Raw genomic sequence first — 19,848 nt, forward strand, 5'->3', positions numbered from 1 at the left:
ACTCTGCAGCACTCCTAAAGACACACTAAGATGTGGGAATGTCTTCATAACAAAACATCTTTTAATGTAGTAAGTATATCCTATCAAGGTTGAAAAATCAAACATTCTGCAGCCTAGCAGGATTTTATAGTTGCCCGGTAATTCCAAGTTACAATGACAGTCAATTTGGTGTCCTGGCCAAGGCACAAGGCTACAAACAGGGAGACAATGAGTTCTAGACCTGCTTTAGCCAGGTGCCAGCTTGGACCAGTCCCTCTCTCCCAGCCCTGGAAAGTAAGGAATGGCAAACTTCTGAAATTTTATGAAGAAAACTGTACGGACTTGTCCAGGCAGTTGCCAGGAGTCAAGATTGACTCAAAGGGAAAAAAAAAAAAAGGAACTCTATAATCTATGTAGGCCAGGGGTGTCAAACTCACGTCGCCATGGCATCATCATGTGATGTATCGGAAGTTTTTTTCCCCTTTGCTAAACCGGGTGTGGGTATGGCCAGTGCGTGATGCATCCGGCTGCAGGCTGGGAGTTTGATAGCACTGGTGTAGGCTATCACTTATCTCAGACAAAAATTAGATATTTCTTCCTCAAGTATACAGGTATTGTTCATACATTTATGTACCCCATTTACACACTTACATAATTATATTTTTTGTGAGTCTAAATCTCCTGAGTGCAGATTCCATAACAAACAAGATTCCTGCAAGTGAGAATTCTCTTTTCTACAATTGATTCTTATGGCAAATATTTCCAGCTTGTCATTTCTGTCACTGCTGCCCTTACCAATGTGTCTGCATCCATGAAGACACATTTGCTATACTGAGTAAGAGTCCAGCAATGCAGTTTGGTAAAGGTTACACCCAGTTCCAGCCTCTTCAGCAGAGTTAAGTGCACCAAGTCATTACTGTCAATTTCTTTAACATCAACCACGGAATCAAAGATGGTCTTGAGGGCAACCCTGTCAAAGCAATAAAATCATGAATCTTATAATCACTCCTTTTACAAGATATGTAGTGAAGTAGACAATGAAAAGAACTGAATTGTAACAATAGCTTAAACTTTAATTATTAAGTAATAACTACACAAGGTAAGCAAATATGTTTATCTGTGTGCATACTTTTTTTTTGTCAATTGCTTACAAGATAATAGGTATAAGTAAAAACATAGTTATGAATACATGGATACATATAAGAAAAATAAAAAATATATAAAAGAAACAATAGGACAGGGACAGCAGGCATGTTGGTGCGCTTATGCATGCCCCCTTCAGACCTCTTAGGAAAGGGGTGAGGTCAATAGTAGACAGTTTAAGGTTAAAGTTTTGGGGGTTTGGGGGAAAAAAAAACCACAGAGTCAGATAGAGTATTCCAGACATTAATCACTCTGTTGCTGAAGTCGTATGAAATATAAGCAAAAAAATATCTGCATATACACACACATATATACACATATACACACTTCTTCCTAAGAGCCATCTGATAGGATTGCAGATAACAAAAGGCTAAGAACCACATGTTGGGAAACATGTATAATCGGACTGCAAGACACATTTAAATTTTAAACACATAAATTAAATACAAGTGCAGTTAGAGTTAAGACGATCAATATTAGCTTTAGTTCAAGCATACTAGTGAAATGATTTCAAGATGAAAGATAGATAGTGGATAGTGATTATTCTATGAAGAAAGGAAGCTTTATTATTGTTGTTTTTTAAAAGAGGTCTAATTAGTACCATAAACCTATTGCTTCTGACCAAATGTTACCTAGACCCCTATACAGTTTCTAAAAGCAGAGAACCAGACACTGACATGCCTCAAAGAACCTTGCTTGGCTATTTATCAATATTTGCTTTCAAAGACAGAAATCCTGTTCAAGCACCCATTGGAATATATGAAGAAAAACTTGGGAGAAAAATGAGAGTGTGCAAACAGCCCTGCCTCTGCCTCTCCCCTAACCCAGTGACTGGTCACTGGACTTTTAAAGGTGCTGACCTTTAGCTGCTAGGTCAGTCTGTAATCAACCTTCCTTTATGATTATCTATCTATGTATCTATCATCTATCTATCTATTCATACACAAACAAACACACATATAGTCATGGCAACAGCTTCAGAAGACCGGGGGCGGGGGGGAAGGTATGATCATCTGGAACATTCTAGTGGTTTTCATTTAGTGGTATATGAGATCCTATTTGCAAAGTTGGGCTTTAGGGTTCTGTTGCTTTGTACTAGCCTCTGTACACTGGTGCTGGGTCTGGAGATTATTTTTAATTCCCTTGTCATGGATGAATCACATCCTGGTGGCCTTGAAATGTCCCAATATTGTCCACAGCCATAGGAAAGTTTGATCTACTTGAGAAGTCCACTATAGATGCCCGATGGACAGGTTTCTCAGGGAATTTGCATGTTTTTTCTGAAGATCTGGTATTCATTTCAATTGAAGGCTTAGTTGCCACTTGGAACAAGAGGGAAGTAGCAGCTTGATAGCCAATCTTTGTGCATTGAGCTCAGAATCCCCCCTCGTTTAGAGAGGAATTCCAAATACAGTAGAAGAAACACCTGAAGTAACACTGGATGAGCAGCATCTAACCAAACAGGGACACAAGCCTCTATTAAGGATTACCTTGTGATAATAAGGGTACAAAACATTATTTTTCCATCCTTACTGAATTCATCCAGCAGTCCTGAAAAAGAACCAAGGGAGAAATGTACTTGCAGGGCTCCTATGAGGGACATCAATTGTATAAAATTGCTCAGATGAACCTCAAGCTGAACTTGGCTTTTTGTCAGATTCATAGAGTTAACTGAAGTGGGATCTGGCTATGTTATCTGGGATGAGCTTGAGCCTATTGGTATTGAGAAAGCAGATAATGTTCCGGACTAGCAGGTTCGTAGCCTGCAAATCTGATTGGCCCGCTGAAAGCCGATCGTGATTGGTCGCCATAGACTGATGCGACTGGCCAGTAAACGGGCTGCCGCGATTGGCCCTGCCAAGAGCAGCAAACTCAAATCGCCTTCATTGGCTGCCTAGCCACAGCCAGTCCTATATAAGGGGCTGCTGCGGCTGGGGTTTGTTGCTCAGATCTGAAGTCACAAATAAAGAGCTTTAGTTACTATCTGAGTCTTGCCTCCGTTCTTGAACCGTCCTCCCAGATACAACACTGGCGATGAGGGTGGGATGCGGAGGCAACAGAAGCTATTGAATTGAGCTAGCCGAAGGAGCACGTGGCTGACAGAGCGCAACGACGGCGACATGGCCAGCAGCGCTATACCACCCGCACCATTTGATCCAGCTAGCGAAGATTGGGACTCATACATGGACAGATTTCAAATGTTCCTGGAGTCCAACAACCTCAAAGATGCCACGCCCAGCAAGAAACGAGCCATTTTTCTAACCCGTTGTGGACCAGCCATTTTTAAGATGGCTAAAGCCTTAGCCAAGCCAGCTGAAGTTAAAACCATGGATTGGGACACCCTTGCTCCCATCCTGCACAACCATTATGCCCCAGCCATGCCAACCCTCATTCGCAGGCATGAATTCTACCAGAGGGACCAACGTGAGGGTGAGAGTGTTGGGGATTTTGTGGCAGACCTGAGGAACCTGGGTGGTTTGTGTGGCTTCGCCAACCTCGAAGAAGCCATGAGAGATCGCATCGTCCTTGGCCTCAGAGACCCAACCGTCCAGAGCAAGATCATGGCCAAGGGAGACATCTCGCTTGCAGATGCCATAGCAGACGCCACAGCAGCCGAAGCCACTCGTAAATCGGCAGCATGAATGCGTCGAACCAGCGGGACCAACCGCCAACCCACCAACGATGCTGGGAAACTTTCAGACAAGTACACATCAACCGCCCATCACGAGGAAGTCGAGTCATCCTCAGACAGCGAGGAAGAAGTCCACAGGCTCCGGTCAGAACGTGGGCAACGGGACCAGCGGGGCCGCAAAGCCAACTACCAATGCGCCAGATGTGGGGGAAACCATCCCCGATCCGAATGCAGATTCTTAGATGCCATATGCCGTTTTTGCGAGAAACGGGGACACATCGCGAAAGTATGCAGAAACAAGAGAAATTCCAGCCCCAGACGGAGAGGGAGCAGCCCAAAGAGAAACGATGGCAACGCCACCACGCAGAGGGACCGCCCTAGCAACCAGTGGAACCAGTACAGCAGACCCTGAAGGTTTAACAACGCCCCCAGATGAGAGGAGGCTCATCAAACCATCACCATCGGCCACGCTTCATCACTTGACGCTAAAAAGATCCGAGTAGAGGTCACGATTGAAAACAAACCGTGCAACATGGAAGTCGACTCTGGGTCATCACTATCCATGGTATCCTGGAGAACACTCAAGCAGCTAGTCCCCAACATCCGACGCCAAGACCTCAGCAGTCAGAGACTCATACTAAAAGACTATCAAGGCAACCGGATTCCAGTCGCAGGTACCCGCCATGTGCAGGTCTCGTTCAAGGGACATAAGGCAATTCTACCACTCACCGTCGTAGACCGAGACCGGCCAAGTCTATTGGGTCTTCAGTGGTTCGCGCCACTAGGAATCGGAGTGGCTGGCATCCATCATACTGAAGACAATGACTGGGAGGCGGCTCTCGTCCATGATTTCCGAGAAGTGTTCAACGAAAGCCTAGGCAAGTACAAGGGGTCCCCCATTTCATTTAATCTTCACCCCTACATAGCACCCATTCGTCTAAAGCCACGCCGAGTACCCTTTGCTCTTAAATCCAAAATTGACGAGCAACTGGACAAATTAATTGCGCAAGGCGTGTTAGAACCTATTGACCACACCCGATGGGAGACACCAATCATCACCCCCATAAAACCTGACGGGTCCATAAGAATCTGCGGTGACTACAAGGCCACCCTACAGCAGAGCGCCTACCCAGTGCCAGTTGTTCAACATCTCCTGCATTCACTTGGGGGTGGCAAAATATTCGCAAAATTAGATCTGGCCCAAGCGTATCAACAGCTACCAGTTGATCCCGAGACTGCAGAAGCCCAAACCATAGTCACACATCGTGGTGCATTCAAATGCAACAGACTCCAGTTTGGTGTAAGCGTAGCCCCAGGCATCTTTCAAAGCCTGATGGAGAGACTATTATAAGGGATAAAAGGGGTCGTGCCCTATTTTGATGACGTATTAATAGCAGCACCCACAAAAAACCAATTAGAAAAACGTCTCAGAACAGTCCTACAGAGGTTCAAAAACGCTGGCCTCAAGGTTAAGAAGGAAAAGTGCCAACTTTGCACAGAAAGGGTGGAGTTTCTTGGCTACCTCCTTGACAAGCAAGGAATCCACCCCACAGAAAAAAAATTGGCAGCTATCAAAAACGCCCCAAGACCTAAAAACAAAACTGACCTCCAAGCCTTCCTGGGACTTATTAACTTTTATAACATTTTCCTGCCCCAGAAGGCGACTGTTGCTGAGCCCCTTCATAGACTACTCGATAAAAGGGCATCCTGGAATTGGGGTCGTCGGGAGGAACACGCCTTCCAGCAAGTAAAAGACCTCCTTACCTCAAAGGCAGTACTAATTCAGTATAACGAGACACTACCTTTGACTGTCACGTGTGACGCCTCACCATTTGGGGTAGGGGCCATCCTGAGCCACGTCCTACCAAATGGCTCAGAAGCACCAATTGCATTTTTTTCACAAACTCTATCAAAAACAGAAAGAAACTATAGCCAATTAGATAAGGAAGCCCTTGCTATTGTCTCCGCAATAAAACGATTTCATGAATATGTTTATGGGAGACCGTTTTCTATTATAACGGATCATAAGCCACTACTTGGGATCCTGGCGGGCGACAACCCTACTCCACACATTCTCTCCCCCAGAATGATGCGATGGTCGGAATTTCTCGCTGCCTACGACTATCAATTAAAGTACTGCCCGGGGAAATCTATTCCTCACGCAGATGCCTTGAGCCGCTCACCGCTACCCGAGCCACAGGAAGACCCAGCTCCCACACTCCCCGTACTGCAAATAGAGACAATGCCATCACCTCCACTAACGGCTCAAGACATCGCTTTTGAAACCAAAAGAGACTCTTGTTTGGCACGAGTTCTTGGCTGGGTGGAGAGGGGATGGCCAGATTACGACACTAAGGAAATGTTTAAGCCGTTTAAAAACAGACAAACGGAACTTTTTTCACAAAAAGTGTGCATTTTGTGGGGAGACAGAGTTGTTGTACCAACTAAATTACAAAAATGGGTCTTGCAAATGTTACACGATGGACACCCGGGCATCGTATGTATGAAAGCGCTGGCAAGAAGTTACGCCTGGTGGCCAGGTATATATAAACAAATCGAAACCTGGGTCGCCTCTTGTAACAAATGCCAGGAAAACCACTCAGCTCCACCTAAAACCCCACCAACAGAATGGGAAACACCCAGGGGTCCTTGGTCTCACATTCATATTGACTTTGCGGGACCTACGAGAGGCCACACCTTCTTAATAACTGTTGATGCCTACTCAAACTGGCTTGAGGTCAATAAAATGAAAGCAACCACTACTGAGGCGGTCGTTAAAAAACTGAACAGACTCTTCGCCACACACGGGTTACCAGATGTCCTGGTCTCTGACAATGGGCCCCAATTTACTGCCTTAGCCTTTGAACAGTATTTAGCGGAACGGGGCATCCGACACGCACTCACATCGCCGGCTCATCCTGCGGCGAATGGCCGGGCTGAACGAATGGTTCAGTTTACGAAAAAAACCCTACAGAAAATGGATCAAGGCAACATCCACGACAAAGTCACTAGAATGCTGCTCCTACAACACATTACACCAAACAGCATGACCAACAAGTGCCCAGCTGAACTCCTGATGGCCAGGAAACTCAGATCGCCTCTAGATTGTTTGAACCCTGCCTACACCCCGGAAAAGCCCCTGGGTTCCAGCAGCAAGCACCGTGTTTTCAAGGTAGGAGACCTTGTTTTCGCAAAAAACTTTTCTGGGGATCCCCTTTGGATTCCTGCCCAGGTAACTCAAGTTACGGGCCCCCGCTCCTACCGTCTACTCACCACTGATGGCAGACCATGGAAATGCCATATTGACCAACTGCGCTCCAGACTAACCACATCTTCCAACCCTGACCCTAACTTTGACACTAAGGGGGGAGGGGAAGCAGTGAACTCAGAATTAGAACCAACACCTGTCTATTCCAAGCTATCAACGAGATCACCGCACCATGGTTGGCAACACTCACCAGCTGCAACTGAGACTTCGCCGGGAAGCAGCAACCAGGAAGGTTCGGCGAGCCCCGGGAGCCAAAACAGTGACGGCGAGGCTGGGGACTTCATCACCCCGGAGGCACCGGAGGAGAGCCCTGACCATGACACCAGTTCACCGTTCCTGTTTGATCCAGCAGGCAGTCCATCTGGACCCGGGTTTGAACAGGGTCAAGCGGAACTGCGTAGGTCGGGCAGACAGGTGCGAAGACCTGCTTACCTGCGAGACTATATTACTCCACCCCTTAAACGGAACTGAGAGGGGAGGGGTGTTCCGGACTAGCAGGCTCGTAGCCTGCAAATCTGATTGGCCCACTAAAAGCCGATCGTGATTGGTCGCCATAGACTGATGCGATTGGCCAGTAAACGGGCTGCCACGATTGGCCCTGCCAAGAGCGGCAAACTCAAATCGCCTTCATTGGCTGCCTAGCCGCAGCCAGCCCTATATAAGGGGCTGCTGCGGCTGGGGTTTGTTGCTCAGATCTGAAGTCACAAATAAAGAGCTTTAGTTACTATCTGAGTCTTGCCTCCGTTCTTGAACCGTCCTCCCAGATACAACAGATAAGGTTAGCTATGGCTTCATGGGGGATATGTGGTTAGGTTCAAGAAGTAAAAAAAAGGATACCCATGCTTAAAGAGGCAATGGTCTACCTTCTCCTTAAGAAACCTTCTCTGGACCCTACCATAACTGGACAATTTTCATCCAATCTGATGCTTGTGGTACAGCTTCAAAGAATCCTCAGGAAAATGGATTATATGGACCTTTCAGTCAGGTTCAGAGCTGGGTATGAGATCTAGATGGCATTGATTGCGCTTGTGGATGACCTGGACATGAGATAGAAAGGTTCATATTCACCCTGGTTCTCCTTGATCTCAGGGGCATGACACCAAAAATCACGGTATCGTTCCAGACCAGCTCAGATGGTTGGGAATAGAAGGCAGAGTGATGTAGTGGTTAAGTAGATAAGAGAATGAAATTGGGAGATGTGTCCTTACCTCATTTCCCTGGAGACTTGAGGTGTAATTAGTATTGCCAGTCTTCTAGATGTTTTATGATTCCTCAAGGATTGTCCAAGAACCAGAGCTCCATGACAATAAACATCATTAGTGGCAAGAGTCACAAAAGCCTGGTCTGTTACTGGGAAAAAAAGCATTTTCATGTAATTCAGAATTGGTTCTACTCTTGACCCACTTCTTATTTTATCCCACTATGCAGGACAGTTGCAAATTTAGCCCAAGCCCACAGTACCATTTTTTTAGTGCTGTTTAGTGCTGTCAGTATGTTGTGCCACACTCATTTTTCCATAAAGAAAAATATGGAGAAGGGCAATATATACTTTATTTAGATATTACAGAAGTATAAACATCCTATAAAAATGCTAATGTACATCTTTAACTTATGTCTCCCTACTAAATGCAATTATAACACATGATGCAATCTATGTTTTGGTTGCTATTAGTCAGAGACTAACAGACTTCACAGATCCCATATTTCAAACTGGTCCAATCATGAGAAATAAATTGATTTTTTTTCTGAGAAATGAGTTATTCTGAGTCACCACTCAGAATGCTCAGAAAAAATGTTGAAATCTTGAAATTTTACTCATCCTTCTATATCAGGGTGTCAGACTCAAAACCCGTGGGCTGGATCCGTCCCATGGGGTGCTTAGATCTGGCCTGCGGTGCCACCCTGGAAACAGTGAAGTACTGGTGGTCTGCGGTGCCATGCCCTTTTTGGAGTCTGATTCTGAGGGGGAGATTGAGCAGCTGACAGGGAGTGGGAGTGTGGCTCTGGTGGTACGGGGGAAGGGCACAGTCCGGCTGAACATTCAGAGGAAGACCCAGGGCCACCCTCTCTTCATTCTAGGGCATGCAGGGAGGAAGAGAGAACAACATGGCTTATGGGAGAGAAAAGGGCCCTGATCCATTTCATTAGTTGCAGCTGGGAGAAAAGGATATAAGAAGGGCGTTTGCACACACCTTGCTGGAAGCAAAGCATGCACTATTTTTGTTGAGGCTTATCTGGGTTTTGGCGTCCTCCCAACTGTGTGTGCATGGTTATCTTTTGGAAGTCTGCAATTTATTATCCTAGCCTGTGGTGTTAGTTACTTCAGCTTGGTTTGTGTTGATTTTTTTATTTCTAATGTATCTGTACTTTGAGTTCGGACTACATTTCTTCCCTTTGTAGACTGTTTTTGGAAGAGTTTGATCTCTAGCCGAGGATAATTGGACATTGGGGATCAAGTTGGAATTATTAAAGGGAATTTATCTATTTTTGTAACTTTGTTATTTTTGTGCCACACCTCGGGTCATCACATGCAGTGCCTCTGCCAGTGAAAACAGAGCTCAGTAGGGCCGCATGTATTTTCATTGACAGAGGGTTGCAGGAGGCCGTTGCAGCCAAAAACGGAACTTGGGAGCCCGTTTTCGCTGGCAGAGCTCTCACGCCACCAAAGCCCCCCCAACATGACTGACATTGAGCTGACCCCACCCACCCTGGCCACACTAACCCTGGCTACATCCATCTCAGGGGGTCCCTGAGGTCAAACAAAACCCTGATTTGTCCCTCACTGAAATCGAGTTTGACATCCCTGTTCTTATTGGACCATCACCATGATTCTAAATGAAATGCAACGAGCAGAGCATAAAATTGATAATCTGGGCTGAGTTACATACAAGATATTCTCTCTCTCTCTCTCGTCCTGGACTTACGACCACAATTGAGCCCAACATTTCTGTTGCTAGGTGAGACATTGGTTAAGTGAGTTTTCCCCATTTTATGACCTTTCTTGCCACAGTTGTTAAGTGAATCTGGCTTCTCACTGACTTGCTTGTCAGAATGTCGCAAAATGGGATCACATGATTTTATGGTGACCGCCATAAGTTTGAGTCAGTTGCCAAGTGTCTGAATTTTGATCACATGACTAAGGTAGTACTGCAAGGGTCATAAGTGTGAAAAATGGTCATAAGTCACTGCCGTTGTATCTTTGAATGGTTATTAAATGAACTGTTGTAAGTCAAGGACTACCTGTACTCACTTGGAATTCTCAACGATTCTAATATTCTTGCACATCTTATTCTGCGAGATTCTGCTACATAGCAGGTCATTTGTTTTATTTTTAATTTTTGTTAACAAATACATTTTATGCTTTTTAAAAGAAACATAAAATAAATGGTCACATAAATAAACAAATCTTAATTTGTCTGCATTTAAATGCCTTATTGCTGCACATTTTAAGGGCATACATGTATCATTTGCACTATAAAGTTGGTTTCAGAATCTTACTTTCATATGTTGGGTTTTAATCCTTTTTATAGTTCTGTAACATTAGTCACTTTGAAATTTTATGAATGTATACTGAGTAAACAAATATACTAATATTATAACATAGTTCCTCTATATTGGTATAAGAGGTGGCTCTTTCCTTATCAAAGTAAAAACTGGCCTATTTTTAAAAAATGCAAATAAAACCATTATTATTTCATCTTCAAGCTTCTCCTTTGAAATGAATGTTTAATTATTTAATATTAAGAGCCAAAGCAAAGCATAGAATTTCTCTGCAGCATTTGCAAAAAAAAAATCAACTACCATAAATAGATGTTTACTTCTGAAAACAGATGTGTTGCTCATCATACAACACTTCATCTGTACAATTACTTCATTACAGACAATTTTTGATATTGTTCATTCCAAACTATAGTTAGGCTACTAATGAGTAGCATAAAATAAGACAGAATATAACATAACATAATGTAATACTTATCTCAAAATGGATAATTTAACTAGGTTTGCCATTTCTGTTGGGGAAAATGGACAAGCTAATATAAGCAAATTATGTCTTTTTACATAAAATAAATGTGGGGTGTTTTGTTGATACAAAAACAAAATTAATATTTCTACTCATGTTTACTCAGAAGTAAAATCTTAATTAAATGTGCTCTCCCTTCCCAGGAATTATTCTAATGCACATTAAAAAAAACCCAATTACTCTTTAAAAGATTAAAGTATTGTTCAAATAATTACCTTTCACATATTTGAACCAATCATGTAAGAACAACAATTTTATTTGCATTGTAGGTATTCAGTAACAAGATACATACACAATAAAATGTTTTCTTTACTTTTTGACCATAAGTAAAATATTGAAGAAATGTTGAAGGTGCACCTACAAAGGTAATAAAAACCCCAGAGACAAAAATATCAGAGAACAAAGAACAAGAGGAGAGAGTGAGGGCGGGAATCCACTTACCAGGCATTTTTTTTCAACTGCTAGCAGCGTAATGTTCAACTTCACAGGCATTCCTTCATGCCACAACTCCTTCCTTATTTTCAGCAGGTCCTCCTTGGACCAAAAATGCCACTTTGGATTAGCTTTTTTATTTCCTGTTAAAGATTAAAGACCAGTGAATTAACATTCATATATTCTCCAGAGAAGGACTTTAATCAAATAAACTTCCCCTAAAAGAATAGAAGAAAGGCCTTTTCTTTTCAAATTTACCTTGTGTTTCAAGTTTAAATCTCTCCTTCTCCCCACTCCCCGCTTTCTTTGAGGGCAAAAAAGAGAAATCCTCAGAGATCTCTTAATGTTAAGAAATCTGTGAGGATTTCTTAAATAAAGCTTAAGACCCCTCTAAGGCATACACATGCTTCCATTCCCTTTTGCTAGCAAAAGGAGGGTCTAACAAGTAGTTTCATGTTCCCTTTTTCAAATTCCCTAGCAAAACATTAACTATTTAATAGCCATCAGTACTCACTATTTATTTATACTACTAGGTGGGAAGTACTCCGTGAAAAGCAAAGGACACTATTAATAAAGTTACAGAATAGCAGGACAAGGGATGTATTTGGACATCTGGTGACACAGGCATTAGTTCTTCAAAGATGCCATAATAAAAGCATAATTCTAAACATATTACATTTCAGCTACAGTATAAGGCATAGAGCACAAAGAATTGTAGGACACAGAACTCAATGGACTTATTTCTTAATAAACACAGCCAAGAAAAATATATTCAGGTTAAATCTGCTTAATTGCATAAAAAGAATACAGATCTGGGGGGGGGGTAGATTTAGTCTTTTTGAAAAACCAACTTCTTAATTCGATAGTGGCTCTGAATACACTTTTTCCCAGTGGAATAATAGAAAAGGAGTGTGATTTACTAACTGCTATGATCCATTCTTTGAAAGGTGCACTTAATCTTAGTTCTGCATATGTTAATCACTTTTAGACTAAACTACTGTACTGGGTCCTCTGGGACTGTCCAGATTAAAATATTGATTTAAACAGAACCTTAAAAGATTACACATATGACATAACCAGAACCTTAAAAGATTTTGGACCAGGTTAATTGAAAGGGAATCACAACACCAAAAATAAGAAGTGAAGCTCTATTCAGTGGCCTTAACATTAGCAAACTTGGTGGGCACTACTGGAGAGATATCCTTCTTCATCATTTGTTGTTTTTTTTTGCTCCAAAAATTTTCTCCCAAGAATTAGAGAGTTTGGCTGAATCTTTTAAGAGGATATATGCTTTAGCTTAATTGCTCATATTTGTGTATTTCCTCTCTCCCCAATCCTATAACCTGCTTTCATTTAAATTTTGGTGTTGGAGAATTTCCTCCCCTTCACTTTTTACCCTTGTTTGAAATGGATACATTTTTGCATAGAGTTTTCAAATTAATTGAATTGATTACCAGAGGTTAACTTGGAAGTTGGAAAAAGTGGGAGGGACAAAAGTACCATCTGCAAAGCATGGCTGTCTCTGAGGAGCCCGACGCATTGTCACCCTGGCAGAGAGAGCCTCCTCTACTAACCTGAGCCAAACCTTCCCCCTTCTCCTCCTAGTCCTGCAGCAGCACAATTCCTCCTCCTGCTCCTCGCTGCAGGAACAAGCTAGACATTTAAACCCCTTCCATGTGCCTCTTAGTTCCAGTCATGGGGCAACACCAACCATTTGCCCTTCGGTTCCAGTCACGGGGCAACACCAACCATTTGCCCCTCAGTTCCAGTCATGGGGCAACACCAACCATTTGCCCCTCAGTTCCAGTCACGGGCAACACCAACCATTTGCCCTTCGGTTCCAGTCACGGGCAACACCAACCATTTGCTCCTCGGTTCCAGTCACGGGCAACACCAACCATTTGCCCCTCAGTTCCAGTCACGGGCAACACCAACCATTTGCCCCTCAGTTCCAGTCACGGGCAACACCAACCATTTGCCCTTCGGTTCCAGTCACGGGCAACACCAACCATTTGCCCCTCAGTTCCAGTCACGGGCAACACCAACCATTTGCCCTCAGTTCCAGTCACGGGCAACACCAACCATTTGCCCTTCGGTTCCAGTCACGGGCAACACCAACCATTTGCCCCTCAGTTCCCCGTCACGAGGCAACAACAACCATTTGCCCCTCAGTTCCAGTCACGGGCAACACCAACCATTTGCCCTCAGTTCCAGTCACGGGCAACACCAACCATTTGCCCCTCAGTTCCAGTCACGGGCAACACCAACCATTTGCCCCTCAGTTCCAGTCACGGGCAACACCAACCATTTGCCCCTCAGTTCCAGTCACGGGCAACACCAACCATTTGCCCTTCGGTTCCAGTCACGGGCAACACCAACCATTTGCTCCTCGGTTCCAGTCACGGGCAACACCAACCATTTGCCCCTCAGTTCCAGTCACGGGCAACACCAACCATTTGCCCTCAGTTCCAGTCACGGGCAACACCAACCATTGCCCTTCGGTTCCAGTCACGGGCAACACCAACCATTTGCCCCTCAGTTCCAGTCACGGGCAACACCAACCATTTGCCCCTCAGTTCCAGTCACGGGCAACACCAACCATTTGCCCTTCGGTTCCAGTCACGGGCAACACCAACCATTTGCCCCTCAGTTCCCGTCCACGGGCAACAACAACCATTTGCCCCTCAGTTCCAGTCACGGGGCAACACCAACCATTTGCCCCTCAGTTCCAGTCACGGGCAACACCAACCATTTGCCATTCAGTTCCAGTCACGGGCAACACCAACCACTTGCCATTCAGTTCCAGTCACGGGCAACACCAACCACTTGCCATTCAGTTCCAGTCACGGGCAACACCAACCATTTGCCCCACAGTTCCGTCACGGGCAACACCAACCATTTGCCCCTCAGTTCCAGTCACGGGCAACACGAACCATTTGCCCTCAGTTCCAGTCACGGGCAACACCAACCATTTGCCCCTCAGTTCCAGTCACGGGCAACACCAACCATTTGCCCCACAGTTCCCGTCCACGGGCAACACCAACCATTGCCCTCAGTTCCAGTCACGGGCAACACGAACCATTTGCCCCTCAGTTCCAGTCACGGGCAACACTCAACCATTTGCCCTCAGTTCCAGTCACGGGCAACACCAACCATTGCCCTTCGGTTCCAGTCACGGGCAACACCAACCATTGCCGCTCAGTTCCCATCACGGGCAACAACAACCATTTGTCCCTCAGTTCCAGTCACAGGGCAACACCAACCATTTGCCCCTCAGTTCCAGTCGCGGGCAACACCAACCATTTGCCATTCAGTTCCAGTCACGGGCAACACCAACCACTTGCCATTCAGTTCCAGTCACGGGCAACACCAACCATTTGCCATTCAGTTCCAGTCACGGGCAACACCAACCACTTGCCATTCAGTTCCAGTCACGGGCAACACCAACCACTTGCCATTCAGTTCCAGTCACGGGCAACACCAACCACTTGCCATTCAGTTCCAGTCACGGGCAACACCAACCATTTGCCCCTCAGTTCCAGTCACGGGCAACACGAACCATTTGCCCCTCGGTTCCAGTCACGGGGCAACACGAACCATTTGCCCCTCGGTTCCAGTCACGGGCAACACCAACCATTTGCCCCTCAGTTCCAGTCACGGGCAGCACCAACCATTTGCCCCTCAGTTCCAGTCACGGGGCAGCACCAACCACTTGCCATTCAGTTCCTGTCACGGGGCAACACCAACCATTTGCCCCTCAATTCCCGTCACGGGCAACACCAACCATTGCCCTTCGGTTCCAGTCACGGGGCAACACCAACCATTTGCCGCTCAGTTCCCATCACGGGCAACAACAACCATTTGTCCCTCAGTTCCAGTCACAGGGCAACACCAACCATTTGCCCCTCAGTTCCAGTCACGGGCAACACCAACCATTTGCCATTCAGTTCCAGTCACGGGGCAACACCAACCATTTGCCATTCAGTTCCAGTCACGGGGCAACACCAACCACTTGCCATTCAGTTCCAGTCACGGGGCAACACCAACCACTTGCCATTCAGTTCCAGTCACGGGGCAACACCAACCACTTGCCATTCAGTTCCAGTCACGGGGCAACACCAACCATTTGCCCCTCAGTTCCAGTCACGGGGCAACACGAACCATTTGCCCCTCGGTTCCAGTCACGGGGCAACACGAACCATTTGCCCCTCGGTTCCAGTCACGGGGCAACACCAACCATTTGCCCCTCAGTTCCAGTCACGGGGCAGCACCAACCATTTGCCCCTCAGTTCCAGTCACGGGGCAGCACCAACCACTTGCCATTCAGTTCCTGAGCACCAACCATTTGCCCCTCAGTTCCAGGCACGGGGCAACACCAACCGCGCACACCTTTTACGAGGGAAGGCGTGCTTTGAAGGCGACGCCGGGCTCCTGCGCCCCCTGCAAATCCTCTAGCCGCCCTTCGGACTCCAAACGCAGCTTAGGCAACGAGCTCAGCTGCTATTCGGTCGCCGGTGCGGCCAGTCAAAGGGCGAGGGGGGCGGGGCAACCTTTTCTGCGCCATCCCGGGAGCGAGCGAGATTTACCCCTTCATTGGTCCGGTCGGCGGCTCCTCCTCCGGCGGCGCGGCATCAACCGATGCCCTCCTGAGAAGAATTCACGCGCCGTGCAGGAATCTTGCAGTAAGGCACAGCGGCTTCTCTCGGTGGAATCTCAAAAGTGCTTTTTTTCAAAAGGCAACTGGGCTCTTTTATCCTTGAGGAAGAAGAACAAAAACATAGGCGATGTTCTTCCTTGCTCTCAGGGTGCAATTGGTTGTTGAATCTCCTTGGCACTGCTGCAAGAGCTGCGCTGTAGGCTGGAGTTAGATAGTATCTTACCCCTTCCAGCTCTGTTGATAGAGGGCTGCTTGGGGTTAACATAAACGTCCTCTTTTATACCTCTTTCAAACCAATGATTCTCTCCATCCAAAATGTGGACTTTGCTGTCAGCTTTGTCTTTCAAATGCTGAATCTTATCCTGATGGGTTTGATCTCCTATGTTGTGTGTCCTCACCCACCCCACCCCCATCACAACTGATGAGATTTCTTGGATGAGAAATGAAACTTTTGTTCCTCCTCAAGGAGAAAAAGGCCAGGTAGCCTTTTCAAAAAGCACTTTGGAGACAGCTATAGCAACAGCACTTAGCACAGGTATGCCAAACTCAATTTCACTGAGGGCCGCATCAGGCTTGTGTTTGATCTTGGGGGTTGGGTGGGCATGGCCAGCTTGACATCACTTGTGCTGAGGGCGCCTCTGGTGATCTGAGCACTGCTAGCGAAAACGGAGCTCGGGAGGCTGTGACGGCCTCCTGCAACCCTCTGCCAGAGAAAACAGAGCTGGTGGCTCTCCTGAGCTCCATTTTCGCTGGCAGAGGCACCTTTGCAGGCCTTGAGTTAGTACTTAGGCTTATATACCACTGCATAGTGCTTTACAGCCCTTTCTAAGTGGTTTACAGAGTCAGCCTCTTGCCCCCAACAATCTGGGTCCTCATTTTATCTACCTTGGAAGGATGAAAGGCTGAGTTAACCTTGAGCCTGATGAGACTCAAACTACTAAACTGCAGGCAGCCAGCAGGCAACAGAAGTAGTCTGCAGTACTGCATTCTGACCTCTGTGTCACCGCAGCATCCAGCTATGACCTGTTTGACTGAGAATTTCCACAAACAAAGCAGCTAGAATTTCTCTCTAGTCATCCAGGGTCAAAGTCTATTTTTCAGGGATCAATTCCTGATTAGTTACAGTATTGTTCCTGCCTTTTGAGATGTTTTACCCTAGCACACTTTTTCTGAAGGGTTTCACTTTCCCCAGCCTCAAGTCCTCTGTGTGTGTTAGTTTTTCATCATTTCAAAAAACAATATGAATGAATGATTAAATGAATGAATTATTTACTGGCCAAGTGTGATTAGACACACAAGGAATTTGTCTTGGTGTATATGCTCTCAGTGGGCATAAAAAGAAAAGATACATTCGTCAAGAATCAAAAGGGTACAATACTTAATATAGTCATAGGGTGTAAATAGGCAATCAAATCATACTACGAAACAGTCAATATAAATCGTAAGGATACGAGCAACAAAGTTACAGTCATACAGTCACAAGTGGGAGGGGATGGGTGATAGGAGTGATGAGAAGGTTAATAGTAATAGTAATGCAGCCTTAGTAAATAGTTGGACAGTGTTGAGGGAATTATTTGTTTAGCAGAGTGATGGCATTCGGGGAAAAACTGTTCTTGTGTCTAGTTGTTCTGGTGTGCAGGGCTCTATAGCATCGTTTTGAATTGAAACAGTCCAATTAGGGTGAGAGAGTCAATAGACTGAGACACAAGACTTGAAATGGGTCTTTGTTCTCCACTACCATATGCTGTTAAAATGAAATATGCAATCATATATAGCCTTCCCTAGTTTGCAGTGCTCAAGCAACCTATTTTCTAATATGTTCCTGATTTGATCACCAGCCCATATCACAAGCGGCCTTAAGTTATTCTAAATTCTGCAATCTCTTTTTTTAATTATTTTCTCAAAAGGTAGCAGGTTTTGCATTCAATCTGATGCACTTCAACCATTCTGAGATGACTTGAGCCATTTGTGATTCTCAGTTAATGGTGGTTGCCTTTGCTAGTTTGCTTTGGGCAGCAGAAGAATCTAGTTCTTTTAAATGCTGTTTCTGTGTTGATTCTGAACTCTGCATCACCTGACCAGCATCTAAACAGCAGTGTTTCCTCAGAATGAAGCAAAAATGGTGGTGTTTCTGCTGCTTCGTGGCACAGTCCTCCCTATATCCAATAGCTGCCATAGTCTTCTTTTTGGGATAAAGCTTAGCTTTTTTTCAGAATAGCAGTAAAATACAGCTGTCCAAACTTGGCACCTTTAAGACTTGTGGGTTTCAATTCCAGAATTCTAGGATGAATTCTAGGAGTTGAAATCCACAGATGTTAATATTGCCAAGGTTGGACACCCCTGCATTAAATGCATATTGGCTTCTGTTGAAAGAAAAATCAGATCCAGTTCCAAGCTGGGAATAAAAGCTGCTTAAGAAAGAAAGTTCATTGATGAGCAGAACCAACAACAGCATTCATTTCTGGGACAGTTGACAAATTAGCTTGATGAGTGCAAGATTTTTATTCAGTTTACGGTATTTTTTAATTTTGAGCTTTGCTTTGTGTGTTTTTATTATTTGATTTGTTTTACTTGTTTCATAAAGTGATGGGTCTTTATTATCAGCTTCCTTGGTCCAATCCTGTCAGGCATATGCAATTGATTTTATCTTGTTATCTATTGCCTCTAGCCTGCCTTTCTTAATGGACTGGTATTGTTTCCACTTTTCTCAATAAATAGGGTTACTTAAGTTAACTATTACAACATTGTTTTTCTTTCTATTGGTGAAGAGAAGAAGAGGGGGGAAATTCTTTTACTTTTAGCAGCTTTTGCATTTCTTTTCTTGGCTTTTCTGTTTCTTAAGGTTTGGGGTGTACAGAAGGAGGCTTTTTTCGAGGGCTGCATTTTCTTCCTACAAATTCCCACTATGTAAAAAAAAAAAACCCTAAGTAACACATTCTTTTATTGTCACAAGATTACGGAGTTGCTTTTATTTATTTGTCAATTTGACATATTATTAGGGAGACCTGATGAGTCTTTTCTGGGGGTTCTGAGATGCAGGGAGACAAGATCTCAGATTGTTAATACAAAGGGAAGGCATTGATAGAATAACAGTAGAAAAATATTCCTTCAGTGGCTCCCAAATGGAGAGCTTTCAACCCGTGAACTTCTAGGAGCCAGGGCAAAAGTTCTGTTAAGTAGAAAAGAAATTTATAGTATCCAATATTCTGTGCCAATTCTTTTAGATGTTGCATGCTACTTTCTGTGAGCTTTCAGTCAGGTTGAAGTAAGCACATGTCCCAACATTCTTCGCAGCCATGAATTAATGACTGCCCATTTCCAAGGGTTGCTTCCTGAACCTGCCTTAGCTCTTAGTTTAGTGCATACAGGGTTTGTAAGGTCAAATTAAGGTTAGCCAGTGTCCATGCCCAGGCTATTAATATTTTTGAAATTGTGCATAATGAGCACTAGGATTCCCACTAATGAGACCACCAGTGCAATATATCCTGTCTTACTGGGCAGCATCATTTGTGAGTCACAATCAGGGCTTGGGATTGGAGATTTCTTATCTGCTACCTCTTCAGTGAGGGCATATGGATTGTAATTACCTGAGGAGGGTATGCCTCCACCCCCCATGGATTTGTCAGGGAAGAATGCCTATATAGGCCTTAGTGCCACTGAGCAAGAACCAGCCTAGGGGAGCTTTACATGGAGGTAGGTGAAGGGAATAAGCTCAG

The 19,848-nt window shown here is 44.9% G+C and overlaps 1 protein-coding gene and 1 long non-coding RNA gene across 7 annotated transcripts in view; one reads left to right on the top strand and one right to left on the bottom strand.

Annotated features, from left to right (window-relative positions):
• Positions 1-16,234, bottom strand: part of GYG2 (glycogenin 2) — a 27,967-nt gene extending 11,733 nt beyond the window's left edge. The window contains exons 1-4 of one of the 6 annotated variants that reach the window (XM_087938383.1): positions 16,062-16,234; positions 11,485-11,618; positions 8,231-8,372; positions 775-949 (exon numbers count right to left, since the gene is read on the bottom strand). In XM_087938383.1, the coding sequence (XP_087794509.1) occupies positions 775-949; positions 8,231-8,372; positions 11,485-11,491 (324 nt within the window). In that variant the 5' untranslated portion in view covers positions 11,492-11,618; positions 16,062-16,234. Of the gene's footprint in view, positions 1-774; positions 950-8,230; positions 8,373-11,484; positions 11,619-11,733; positions 11,875-12,929; positions 13,040-13,224; positions 13,248-14,149; positions 14,222-15,864; positions 16,000-16,061 lie in introns of those variants that run through there. The other 5 variants (XM_026707349.2, XM_087938384.1, XM_087938385.1 and 2 more) reach the window with 5 other exon arrangements.
• The window catches only part of LOC148125127 (uncharacterized), a 7,133-nt gene continuing 3,297 nt past the window's right edge, over positions 16,013-19,848 (top strand). Inside the window, exon 1 of the long non-coding RNA XR_015744551.1 lies at positions 16,013-16,157. This is a non-coding gene — a long non-coding RNA (uncharacterized LOC148125127). The remainder of the gene's footprint in view (positions 16,158-19,848) is intronic.

The sequence above is a fragment of the Pseudonaja textilis genome, chromosome 8, assembly GCF_049901715.1.
Source record: "Pseudonaja textilis isolate UNSWEBS1 chromosome 8, rPseTex1.2, whole genome shotgun sequence".
Taxonomy (NCBI): domain Eukaryota; kingdom Metazoa; phylum Chordata; class Lepidosauria; order Squamata; family Elapidae; genus Pseudonaja; species Pseudonaja textilis.